Raw genomic sequence first — 13,927 nt, 5'->3', positions numbered from 1 at the left:
AAATTACAGCTGTCATTGTCACTGTTTGGAAACCATTTGTATATCTATATTGTAGTAATTTGAAGTAACGAACCGCATTATTATCAGTATGATGGGAGTGGAAATGAAAACCCGAGATTTGAACAAACGATTTAAGGATTAGGAGATTATTTCTTTGTAGAATCTCATTTTTACTCATTAAGTGGTGGCACTAAAAGTGACAAACAATTCCTAATGATTCACACTGAAATTACAAAATTCTTCATTCCTTTCGGAATAACTCTAGTCCTAGCAATGACATTGGTATTCCGTTTACAGCGCTAGTTTCTCCTGCACCTGTGTGTACGTAGCGGTGTGTTGTAAATAATGTACCTTTGCTCTGCTTGATTTCCGGTATGAGTGTTGGAGATTTCAATGGTGAATGTGATTTTGTGGGAGAGAACTTCGTGTGAAATGTAAAATAAATATTTTTTAGCTGGTTTATGCGTCAGTCTTCCTGTTACTGTATGTGATTAATGTGTGCGTGTGAGGTAATCAGTTTGTAAGTTTGAGGAGCGAAGCATAATGATGAGTGTTAAGGCTGAATTACTATTGTGTTTGTGTATTTTGATTAGTAGGTGTAAATGCTGTAACGGCTTGGATGAAGGTAATAGTGGAAGGGTAAAGGTTGCAGATGTAGTGCAAGAACCAAATATTAAAACACTTCACCCACATGAGACTATACAGGCTAAAGGCGTGGAAAATGTTCCAGCAAGTCAGTCGGAAAATGGTAAGTTGACATATTATGTAATAGCTTGTTTTCTTGTTTCTTTTCATGTGTGTGATTTGGCTTGAGCAAAAGAGTTTCAAAGTTATCTTATTATTTTATTTATAGATATCTCTGGGAAAGGTATACTACATCGTCCACGTACTTAATAATGTAGTGGGCGAATTGAATTCAGTATTTTTCAAGGACGTATCCTATTTAATGATTTCGTTGCACTTTCTTTGCTCTCGTATTCGTCCCCTACATGATGGTTTCAAACCAAGGCACTTCGACGATTTAGAAAAAAGTGACGTGATCTGCTTATATATTATTCGCTTTCAAATTCATATTAAGATAATAATAGAATAGTACAGAAACAAGAAGTATTTTTACTGTTACATATCTTGAGACATTAAACCTAAATAAGCAGAATTTTAATTTAGTTGATAATGTGCGGGACAAGTTTGGGTACACAGCTTGAAATAATTGTTGAAAACTATAATTTTTTCACTAATTTTCTTATTTCCTTCACAAGATTTGTGCTGGGCGACATGATTATATCCTGCTTAGTAGCATAGATAAAGTGCAAGGGGGCACCAGAAGTAGCACAATAAAAGATACGGAAACTTAAAATTCATCAGTTTTTATTTTAATTTATGGAGTGTGTTTAGTACAAGGGGTCCAGAAGCGGGGTATGTTTAGTACAAGGGGTCCAGAAGCACGTAAAAAACGCAAAATTTACAGGAAAAATGAGTGATGCAAGTACTTAGACATAACATAACGTAACCAATTCTACCTAACCTAACATAAACTAACGTAAGCTAACCTGAACTAACCTAAACTAACGTAAAATTAGTAGAAATAAGCGAAATTCTATCATTTTTTGGAAAATTATGCGGGAGTCCTACACTAATATAACATAAACTAAACTAACCTAACGTAACCTAAACTAGCCTAACCTAACTTAAACTAACCAACCCTATCCCAAACTAACCGAATGTGAACAGAAATTATCAAAATTGTAACATTTTTTAGAGAAAAGAGCTGGACCCCTTCTGCTAAACATAGGCCCCAGAAGCTCGTAAAAAACACAAAAATTACAGGAGAAATGAATGATGCAAGTACTTAGACGTAACATAACGTAACCAAATGTAACCTAACCTAACATAAACTAACGTAAGCTAACCTGAACTAACCTAAACTAACGTAATATTAGTAGAAATAAGCGAAATTTTATTATTTTTTGGAAAATTATGCGGGATCCCTACACTAATATAACGTAACCTAACGTAACCTAAACTAGCCTAACCTAACTTAAACTAACCAACCCTACCCTAAACTAACCGAATGTGAACAGAAACTACCAAAATTGTATCATTTTTTAGAGAAAAAAGCTGGACCCCTTCTGCTAAGCATAGGCCTAATTTATTTATCGAAGCTCACATTAAACTTAAAATCAAATCAAATCAACTCAATTCACGTAGTAATGCCAAGCGAGCGATAGCGAGTGAAGGCGGGTTACTAGCCGGGTTGATTTTCACATACTTTCAAAAGATTTTCCTGATTATCACCGCCTTGTTTCACAAGCTGTATTACTGTTAATTCACATCCAAATCATCGTTCCTGTCTGTATACCTGCAGCTATGTTCACAATACAAATGCTCATTGCTTTCCCACAATCCAACCATGCGATAACCTTATATATATATATATTTAAACGCAACTGACGCTCTCCCTACATATTATCAAGCACACAAACGAGCAAATTATCAATTTCTTCCCTGTTAACTTTTCCCGGTAAAAGTTTGCTAGAAACGGGCAGTCAACTTTGGACCTGAACCCAAATTCAGGGGCGTTTGTTCTGTATCAATTCACCATACGGAAATAAAAAATATGTGCCAGAATGTACTACAATTGATAATATTGGGTTATGTTGCGGTTAGATTTACTTACAAGTCAAGTTACCTTCAAAACAGAGTCGTGTAAAGTTTTACAGTTTGGAATAGAAAATGACTAGGCTGTTTGCGTGTAAATATGCCTTCCGGATGTATGGCGTAAAAACAACAGTGCAGAAAACGTAAACTAATATATTTTTGGTGGCTACTAAAAGAACACGAATGCTGTCTAACCGAGTCAGGGCAGAGCGAAGCTGGTGGGTCTGCACTGGGTTGGGTTCGAAAGGAGCGTTTTGGCAATGATACGAGTTTCAATAACACTTTTCGTGGTTTTATATTAGTAACGCTCCACTTGTAAACATAAAATATAGCTTGTGTACACTGTGCAGAAATTTATTGTCGTAGTGGTTAACCAGCAAATCAGGTTTTTATGTTTCATGCTCGTTATTTTTGTATAATTCTGTGACTCAAACACGATATGTCACGACCTTGACATGTACGTACCTTTCCCCCCACTAAATCATAACAAGTGTACCTCTCCGCCAAATATTCTTTTTCGCGTCCGCATGTAGTCCCGCATACAACACCAAAAACAGCCTCAACAATTAAGGTTACTAGAGATGGTTCTCTAGTAACCTTGCTCAACAATGACCACCTTAACTTCAGCTATTCCCATCTCCTGACTTTCTCTCGATCTTTCTCACGAACCAAAATACATTATTCCGGTAAATTTCCTAAAATTGATCCGGCGATACAACAATTAACCCATGACAGGTATTTCACATTTGCTGATAACACACCGTTCGGACATACCACATAAAAACTACAGCGCGAGATGACACAAACTAACCTTTATTAGATGGCCACTAAAAGGCACAAATGCTGTATAACCGAGATAGGGTAAAGCGAAGCTAGTATGTCCGCGCGCGCATGCATTTGAAGGGAGCAGACGCGTCTGCGATGATAAATTTACGCGTAAGCAAAGGTAGTGAAAACATGCGGGTTTTCGCAGTGATACAAATTCTTGTCAGTTGTAATTGTTTTACACTTGCAACAAAATATTCCACTGGCGGACAATAGTATGTAATACAGTCATCTTTCGTACGTATTTACTTATTTTAATCGTCTAGTTGTAATGGTTTTACGCTAGTAACTCTATACTTGTGAACATAAAATTCAGCTGTATTTCTTACTATTTAATTCTGGAACTTGCAGAAATTTGTTTCTTATAAATATGTATTTCCATACAGAGTACGTATTGAATTTTATCTGAAAATTTTGCAAAATGTGTGTCTAAACTTCACCAAAACCGATAATAATAATAATATTATCTTCTTTTAAATTCAAGTGGGTATACAAGAAATTTTAGTGAGAATTTCCGGCAGATCTAGAATAAATAGTTCTTTGGTGACACTTGGCTTCTGTAGTCTCAAATACCTGTCAACATGCCTAAAAGCTTGTCCGTTTATTGTTTTTATTTTGACAATGATGTTAATATAATGTATTGCTTTTGTAGATGATACAGTCCCGCTTCTTCATGGCCTCTTAAAAATGCGTTACAGGTGGATGTGGGTGAGACAACTTTTGGGTTGACTTTACAATGTCTACTGTAGTTGATATTCGTAGACAGACACGGAAATTTACACTCGATTAATTTTAATAAAATAAGTTCAAACTTTTCTACTCTGCCGTACTCTACTTGTTCCTAGCTTACTCCACTCTACCTTACCCTACTCTACTATACGGTTTTTTAAGCGTTCCTACGTGTCGATGAGTAGTTGGAGCGTCCAATGTAAAGTTTACCTCAACTTTTATACAAGGTGGGAAATGAAGCTGAAAATGAATGATTTCTTGATCACTGTTAGAGTTTATCTTATTAACCACTCATTCACGTTAGGCAAAGGCGAGATTAGATTAGTTCTGCCCTGTCTGTTGCATAGATACAAAAAATGTTAACTATTATGCACATTATCACTGAGTGATAGTTGCTAACGCTTTCGCGTTTGGTGCGAAGGGTCTGAGTTCGATATTCGGTGGGACACTCGGTCGGAAAAGGTAATACCAGTTAAATGCTGGGATGGTACCTAGCAGAATGCATGGCTCATAGTCACATTTTTAAATTTAAAATAAGGAACTTAATTAAAGTTACTTATTTTTCAAGTTGGTCACTAAAAGTTACTTTTTTGCAGGGTTGGCTGGTTTAAACCATAGTTTAAATCAGCTGTTTTTTTTTTTTTTAAACCAACTGGTTTAAACCGAAAAACGAAAAATGTTCGTAAAAGTGTAACTATTCGTAAAATCTTAATGAACACGTATTTGTGGGTTATCACGTTTCACTCCCATATATTATACGTACTATATTTAGACCTAAATTCCCCATTCTTTACTCAAAGAGATTATATTACTAAAGCAACTTTTTTGTGTGTAACTTTGTGGATGTTTCTTTTGTGATCAGTAAACGTATTTTTACCAGGAGTCCTTCGTGAGTGAGTCGGCAGACATATCGCATTTGTGGCCAATTAGTCCCGGTTTCGAGTTCAAATGGAAGACAATTTCTCTTGGATGTAAGCCGAGAAGCTGTTTGGATTTCGCTTTAAGCTTATGTGACAGCTTCCAGCGTAACCGGGTTGTTGTATACTAACACTAAGGCGAAACAAGCTCACTTCTGTCCATATGTGATAGAAATACATAGAGCAAATTATTTAAACGAAAAAAAAAAAAAAAACCGGGTTTAAACAAAAAATGTTTTTTTGTTTTGTTTTTTTTTTCAATAAAAACCATGGTTTTTGTCAACCCTGCTTTTTGGGTGTTAAAGCCATTTTTTCGTGTAATTTATGTTTTGTATTGGCAGTTTTCTAAGAAAAATTTTAGAAAAATTGAAAAACAAAAAGGCAGAAACTTTTTATACCTTTTTCCATTTCACATAGGCTAAGTTTTTGTGAAAATATAAAAACCTGTTAGTATACGTTCCGGTTACTGCTTTTTATTTCGTTATGTATGCAACTGCATTTTTAGGTAACCTTTGTAATTTATTTTGAAAAGTATAATAAGGGTATAAACATAATCCACATTATTTGCTTTGTTCTCATTGTGTTAAAGAAAAATGACCTATGTTACCTGTTTACAGTTTACTTTTCATTGTATGCGAAATGTTGGATGAAGCCATAGTACCTGTCTTTACCAATCATATGGTACCAAGACAAAATTTGTAACAAACCAATTGTACAAGACAAAATTTTATTACCAGTTAATGGTACGTAATCTAGATACTGTGTATTAATTACATTAATTTTGTATTATTGGACATAATGAAAATATAGAAATTTGCCTTACCCCGTCCACATCAAAATTGAAATACGAAACCGTGCGAGGTATGTAATTAATAATGAACCTCTAAACACAAGTATTCCATTTTTTTTTTTTAATCAGCTGACAAAATAATTAGTCTTAACGTGTTAAAACATTACATATTTCAGTTATGATCCAGCCGGCCCTATTTTGGTTGAAAAAAATAGAAAATTGTAAAATTCAATTTATGTCCAAGTTTGGCATCAATGTTTAAGAGGCCTTATCACTGCGAAATTAAAATACCGCTAATTTTACAGTAATTCTGTGATACCTTCAAATAGATAAAAGATAATCGAAATGTGGGACAAGAGCGTCCTAGACAATACTATTTTCCATGAGGTACCGTTATCACGAGTCACCTAGTAGCTTTCCGTTTGCAGCCATTTAGAAACGCGAAAATAAATGCCGGGTTTCTAAATGGCTTGAAATCAAAAATAGATAAGTGAGTGGTGATAACGGTATTTCATGTAAAATAATATTGTCTAGGGAGGTCTTGTTCCACTTTTTGATTATCTTTTATGTGTTTGAAGATATCACAGAATTACTGAAAATTAGCGGTATTTTAATTTCGCCGTGATGGGGCCTCTTAAAGTTATTTTTTGATGAGATTTTAGTTACTTTTTCTTGTGCTTTTGGTCACCTTTCAATTATTCTTTTAGAAAAGACTAGACACTATGAGCCCTGATAATGATACCAAACCGCTTCCTTCATTCCAGGGCCGTAATTTGTGGGGAGCAGGGAAGTTTCCCGCTGTTCGAGGGGGACCCATTTTAAGACAATTTTTTTTTACTACATATCAGAGTTGGCTGGTTTAAACCAGCTGTTAAAAAAAAATGGTTTAAACCAAAAAACGAAAAATGTTCGTAAAAGTGTAAGTGTTTGTAAAATCTTGATGAACACGCAGTTGTGGGTTATCACGTTTCACTCCCGTATATTATTCGTATTATATTCAGACCTAAATTCCCCATTCATTACTCAAAAATATTATACTACAAAAGCAACTTTTTTTTTATATGTTTATAAATGTTTGTTTTGTGATTATTTTGTAGTTACTATTGTTATGTAATTGCAATCAAAGAAAATTTCTAAATATTGTTTTGTTTCAATGTTTACTATTGATAAAATACATCGAAATACCTTACTTTTTGTGTGTGGGAAAAGGGGGGGGGGAGTCATACAGACCCCACGAAAGGCATTTATTGAAATGAGAAGTATCTTTGGTATCTGTATAAATGAGTCTGAGCCAAAGTGGACTCAAATAATTCGTATCTTTATTCACTTTTCTTACTGATATGCAAATTAAGTCGTCGTTTTCTTTAATTTCGACCAATGAAAGTCGTTGTTAACTGACTTGAGCTAAATTAGTTCTTCTGTACTCCGTAGTACTTCGAAATTGCCCATATGTAATTGTGTATAATGGTTTCACTTGTGCAACTGTTTATCTTTTTCTCCTGAAATGACTCTTGACAGTTATATTAAGAAGCATGTTAAGATCAGTACAACGTATTTTTTTATATCAGGATTCCTTCGTGAGTGAGTCGGCAGACGTATCGAATTTGTGGCAAATTAGTCCTGGTTCCGAGTTCAAATGGAGGACAATTTCTCTCGGATGTAACTCGAAAAGCGGTTTCTATTCCGCTTTAAGCTTATGTGACCCCTTCCAGCATAACTCGGTCGTTGCATAATAACATCAAGGCGAAACAAACTTATTTCTGTCCATATATGATATGAATATATAGAGCAAATTATTTAAACCAAATAAACCTGGTTTAAAAAAATGGTTTATACCAAAAAAAACTTTTTTTGTTTTTTCAATAAAAACCATGGTTTTTGCCAACCCTGGTTTTTTACATATACGATACGAACATGGAATTATAAGTGAAACATCGAACAGGTTCAGTACAATACATAAACAAAACAGCAGACAAAAGGCCAATAAAACAAAAAACTGAGCCGTGGGCTCATTTCAGTAAAAAAAAAATTACTATTAGGGGCTTAGAAATATATTTGTTCATATGGCTTTGAAATTTGTCAATATTGTCCCTTTAACTAATTTGCCATGTATGGAACGGGCCCAGGGGCGTAACTAACGGTCCTGCAGAACTTGCTGTTCCGGAGGGTCGACAGGCTCCGGGGGACCGATATAGAGTAAGAGAGAGATGGAAATAGGGGGCCCAAGAATTAGAAAAACGGCTTTTGTAGGGGCCCAAATACACGTATTAATGCTTGCCCCCCTCCCCCAGAAAAAATCTAAGTTAGGGCGCTGCTTCATTCCTTTCTTCCTCCACAATTTCCCGGGCATTATGATCGCCGAGGGACGTCATACCTCATACGTAACGGGTTTGCATGACCATAAATGCCGAAAGCTAGAAATCTAATTTATAATCCTAATCTTACATCATCACTGACTGTATACATTGCGTAAAAAACTTAACAATTATTGGCATTCTGTATATTTTTCTTTCTCCTTACGTATGAATGCATTGTGACGCTGTTTGCGCTGGAATATACTGCTGCTAAGTAAACGTTATGTAATTATTTATCTATTTGTAGAAACAACTGGAGACTCCGCAAACATTTTCTGATACGTATGATTCTTCATTATGTATTCACGGACCCCAGAGTTCTACATTTTGTGGCTACTTTCCTTTCGAGAAGCACGTTTATAATTGATTTAGTCTGTCAGTGTAGTAGATTTTTGTTCAGTGAACTCAGAATTAAACTTCATTTGGGTGTTCTCATAGCTTACCGCTGTCGATCACCATTTTGTAGTTGACATCTGTTGTTGTTTTTATTTGTTATTTATTTTACCACTATTGCTGTTTGTTCAGTAGTTGTAAAAATTGTCAATAATTTTTGTTCATTTAATGAAATATCTTCTATTTTTTTTCTTATGCGGTTTATGCAGTTCATGCGGTTTATGCATTAGGCTGACGGATATAATACTTGTCTGTCACGGGTTCGAATCCTGCTCACATGTATTATATTGTCACTAATGGAAGCTATCGAGATATTGACACGAGTGCTCACATATTGTATGATATAAGAAACAGTTGAGTCAGCTTTATACTATTGCGTTTTGCTTGTCTCTGCTTTAAGTAATTAATTTAAGTCTTTACAGAGATCAAAATTCACTCTGTTTCGCTGGAGAGATATTAATTCACATTCCTTGGGTATACTTCAGGGGCGGATCCAGGGGGGGGGGACGATCGGGGCGATCGCCCCCCCCGAGAAGAGGAAACTTTCTTATATATATAAATAAAACCCATCAAAGAGTTTGGAGCCCTTAAAAGTAGCAGTATGACAACCCACCGCCTCCCCCCAGAAGTCGGTCCTGGATCCGCCCCTGGTATACTTGTTGTATTATCCTCTTAAATAAATAAACAAATGATCCGCACAGTATCTAGAAAATAACGCCCATTACATCACTGTTCATAAATTTTTAACTTGATTTATATCTATCCATTAACATGTTGAAGAGACCATGACTTCACAAATAACTACTTATGTATGTTCCGCTGGTAATCCTTGATTAAGGTGATATAATGAATGTATATACAACTAAAAACACTATCTCACACTTTTTGTGACTCGTTATTGTTTTCCTGGTTCGATCCCAGCTCGCGCCGTGTGGACTTTGTGGTGGACAAACACCGTTCTCGTGGGTTTTCTCGGGGTTCTCCCGTTTCCTCCCACTTTCTTCATTCCACCATTTCATTCATTTCTCATAATCACCGTCTCCTTTAGCCTAACCGGCATAACCGTGGACGACGTAAAACTTACAGATTTCAGTTCATTTTCGTTATTGTTTTATTACTCGAGGGGCGTTCTGGAAATAACCTCCGTTTGGTTAAAAAAAAAAAGAAAAAGAAAAAGAAACACCAAAGTGAATAAGAATGATTTATTATATACATCTAAAAACTCTCTCAACATAGTTTCCATAAACATTCAAGAACTTATCGTAGCTTAGAAATTCCATCAGCATAAATATCTCCCGCCTGTGCCTTGAGCCAGCCTATGCCCGCTTCATTCAGTTCTTCATCTTAACAAAAGCGCTAAGATTCAAACTATTTCTTCATATGCATGAGGAGATGATTTTCACGAAGTTTTCCATCAATTTATTGAACGAGTTCATCAGTGACTACTGATGGCTTGCCACTTCTTTCTTCATCATGAACGTTTGTTCGTCCACTTTTAAATGAACGAACCCATTCACGAACAACTCCTTCACTCATCACACTTGGTCCATACACGGCACAGAATTCCCGTTGAATAATTGCAACGGAGTATTCTTTTGCTGTAAGAAAACTTATAACAACTCGCACCTCTCACTTGGTGCGATTTCCTATTGCAGCAAAATTTTAAGACGCTACAGAGGTGAATCTAGTGATCAGACAACCCTCACTCGACCACGACTGGATGCAGACTCATCTACCACATACGTCTGTGCAAAGATGGTAGCGCTGCCCCCACTTGTTTACGCAGTGATCAATCTAAAGTTACTTTCCGATCACACCTCATGTATATAAGAAATGAAATATTGTTTGTACATATTTTATACCAATACCTGGATCAAGGATTTGCAAGTGGAATACAAAAACCGTTATATTTATGAAATACTGATCTTTTCAACGTGTCAGTTAAAAACTGATAAACAGTGATGCAATTATGGTTGAAAAAGTAGCGAGTTTTTTAAAAAAAATTATTTAATTTTTTATGATTTAAATTACTGGTACTTGATTATTTTTAATTGGATAAAATTGAAATGGCACGGTAGCTCAGTGGTAGAACAGTTACGTCTGCTGCATGGGGTCCTCGGTTCGATTCTCGGCCAAGTAAGTTTGTAGTGAATGACATTGTGTTTGTGGGTTTTCTTGGGGTACGGCCGTTTCCTTCCACTTTCTCATTCCATTAATTCTTCCATCATTATTCACTTACTTTAATCATCGTCTCCCTTAGCCTACGTGAAAGTTCTTCAAGGACGGGGTTCAAGATCCCAAGTTCATATAATTTCATATAGGTATTTGTATACGTTATCTTAATATGATAACTGTTTAATTTTATGTATTATTTATCTTGCACAAGAGAGGTGGGGTTTAAGTACCCGAAACCCCCTTAAATCAAATACTAGCATACAGCGGCTACGCGACCATTTGAGTGATATGATTAAGTTAAATTTTATATCAGTTGTGAGTCAGAATTTGGGCTTGATGGTTGTGTCTGTGTTTGCTGGTTCGCGCGACTGTGTTGTGAGATATTCAGTGTTAAAATGGAAGATGAACCCGATTCAGGTCGGATTACACGTAGTGACCAGCGTTCTTATGTCAACATCGAAACTCTACGTGGAAAGAATCCAACAGAAATTTAAAAGGCTTTGCTAGATGTTTGCGGAAATAGTGTAGTTGATCGTAGCACTATCACAATGGTCAGCTCGTTTTCCTGAAGGTCGTGTAAGCACTGTAGACGCCACAAGAAGTGGAAAACTATCAACTGCAACCGACTACACCTCGGAGATTATTGTAAATGACATTTTGAGAGGGGATCGGCGAAAACCATGTGAGGAAATTGTATATGAGGCCGGAATGTCACTCACTTCACTTTACAGAATCATTACTGGAAAGTTAAGGTGAGAAAATCTGTCGAAGATGGGCTGATGTGCTTGCAGCTGGTGTCCTCATTTTGCACGATAATACAAGACTGCATACTGCTCTACAAGTGAGGGAAACACTCGACAAGTGTGGATGGAAATACTTCTCCATCCACCATATAGTCCTGCTTTGAGCCCACCAGACTTTGATTTGTTTCCCAGATTGGAGGAACCACTCCGTGGAAAACGTTTTGATAGAAGCTTCCACTGAAGTGGCCCGAGTAATGAGACAGCTCAAATGCTTTATCCGGAATACAGAATTTACCAAAAAGGTTGGAAAGCTGTCATAAGCAAAATAAAGATTATATTGAAGGCCTATAAAGGCATTTTGTAGAGTAAATCATTTTCTTGCATAATATCTTTCAGTGTGCAGAACTTTTAAAATAACCCTCGTAAAATAGGCAGTGTAGAATATGTTACCATTTTCCAAACTGCAAACAGTTTGCATTCCGCTGCACAGTGAATATATGACCTTTTGAAAGTGTTTTGTTTTATGAGTTGAATACATTTTTTTACACCTCTTTCATCATAACTTTCTCATTATAAATTGTTCAAGATAAGCTTGCATATCAGCATGAATTGTGCATTAATAGAAATATTTGATTTAAAATTATCTGCACTTATTATGACAAAGATAATAGGACAATAGTTAAAAGTGTTTCAAATCTAGAATGGCTTCTTTCTTTTAATGTTTTCATTTTTCCTATTTATTGACAATGAGTTAAAATGCAGTAAGAATAAGCTTATTATACCAAATAGCTTGTTTCAATGGTTTATTTTGAACCGCTCCTCTACCACCATCTTGGGACGTATATTTGAATCGAAATGAAGTACAGTAGAGCCCCGATTATCCGAGCTAATGTTGACTGGATCTAACTCGGTTAATACAGGAGGATATATAGAAAATTTTGCACAGTATTTATAATTGTTGTTTATTGATTATTTCTCTTTATTAGATTATTTATTATTCTTATTGGACATACAATATAGTACATATAATTATGCATACACAAATAGGAAATAAGGCATAATACAATAAATTAAATACAGTTTGATATTGATGCGTATATAAGAAGAACAAAACACATATAAGGCAGTGTGTAGCATATATATTTAAGTTTCATGGTCTTCTGCTTTATGAAGCTGTCTCGCCGCTATATTACACAGAGGTAGCAACATCATAATGTCAGCTGGTGCCATGTCGTTTTGCTATTCGTCTTAGAACAGCAAGGGCGCCGATTTCTCTGTAAATTTGAGGGGGCCCATTCAGATGTAGAAGGCATATAATGAGGATTTTAAGACATTGCATTCAAATTATGCAAAACATTGTGGATTCATAAATACAATGCGGGGGGCCACATGAGTTTTGGTGAGACACGGGCCCCCGCGGCTCCCCAGGATCGGCGCTTTTGTAGAACAGTGCCTTCTCAAACTGAAACTCAAGACATGCAGCAATGTGGCAACGTTGGGCAGAGTCGCTATCTTTACGCCACCTGTATGTTTGCTTGAGGGTCACTACAAAAGTTTTGAGACGCATTGTTGTGGCACAGTATTTGAATTCCAACAATTGCGTTCGGTAGTGGTATCAACTCGCCTCGCTTATCGGCGTGGCCGTATCGCCTTCACTTGTTTGTTGATGTGAGCAGTATTCGGCTGTCTAGAATGGAGCTCGAAAGGAACATGTTCGGGCAATGATCCTTTACGATTTCAAAAGTGGTTTGAACGAGACACAAAGCCTTGACCGTTTGCAGGGAACATTTGGGGACCTTGTTCCTTCCCGTGCTACAATTTTTCGGTGGTTTGGTGAATTCAGAAGGGGCCAGACATCGCTTAAAGATGAAGAGAGAGCTGGACGTCCGGCAACAGCTGTGTCAGATGAAAACATTGCCGCTGTGGAACAAATGATTCGAGACAATCCTCGAACAACTTTCAAGGACATTGACTCTACAGTGAACATTGGATCGCCAGCAGTAACAAAAATTCTTCATGATCATCTTCGGCTCAGGAAGGTTTCATCTCGTTGAGTGCCTCACACTTTGACTGAACAGCACAAGCGCATAAGTGTGGAATGGTGTGAAGAAATGCTTGCAAGATTTGATGGAGGCAATTCTCGACCTGTCTTTGACATTGTTACTGGTGATGAGACTTGAATCTATCAATTTGACCCTGAAAATAAACGCCAGTCTACAGTTTGGATCTTTCCAGATGAAAATCCACCCACGAAAGTGAAGCGACCGCGAAGTGTGTGGAAGAAGATGGTTGCAACTTTCTTCTCTAAATCTGGCTATGTTGCAACTGTTCCACTTGAAGAAC

At 36.5% G+C, this 13,927-nt stretch overlaps 1 protein-coding gene across 2 annotated transcripts in view; it reads left to right on the top strand.

Annotated features, from left to right (window-relative positions):
- The first annotated feature begins 271 nt into the window (after positions 1-271).
- Positions 272-13,927, top strand: part of Stim (stromal interaction molecule) — a 193,308-nt gene continuing 179,652 nt past the window's right edge. For both annotated transcript variants that reach the window (XM_081739177.1, XM_081739176.1), the window contains exon 1: positions 272-748. In XM_081739177.1, coding sequence (XP_081595303.1) covers positions 544-748 — 205 coding nt within the window. In that variant the 5' untranslated portion in view covers positions 272-543. The remainder of the gene's footprint in view (positions 749-13,927) is intronic.

This window comes from Thermobia domestica, chromosome 14 (assembly GCF_964235325.1).
Source record: "Thermobia domestica chromosome 14, izTheDome1.hap1.1, whole genome shotgun sequence".
In the NCBI taxonomy this organism is placed as follows: domain Eukaryota; kingdom Metazoa; phylum Arthropoda; class Insecta; order Zygentoma; family Lepismatidae; genus Thermobia; species Thermobia domestica.
The sequence above is the reverse complement of the archived record's forward strand: the minus strand, read 5'-3'. Positions and strand labels throughout refer to the sequence as shown.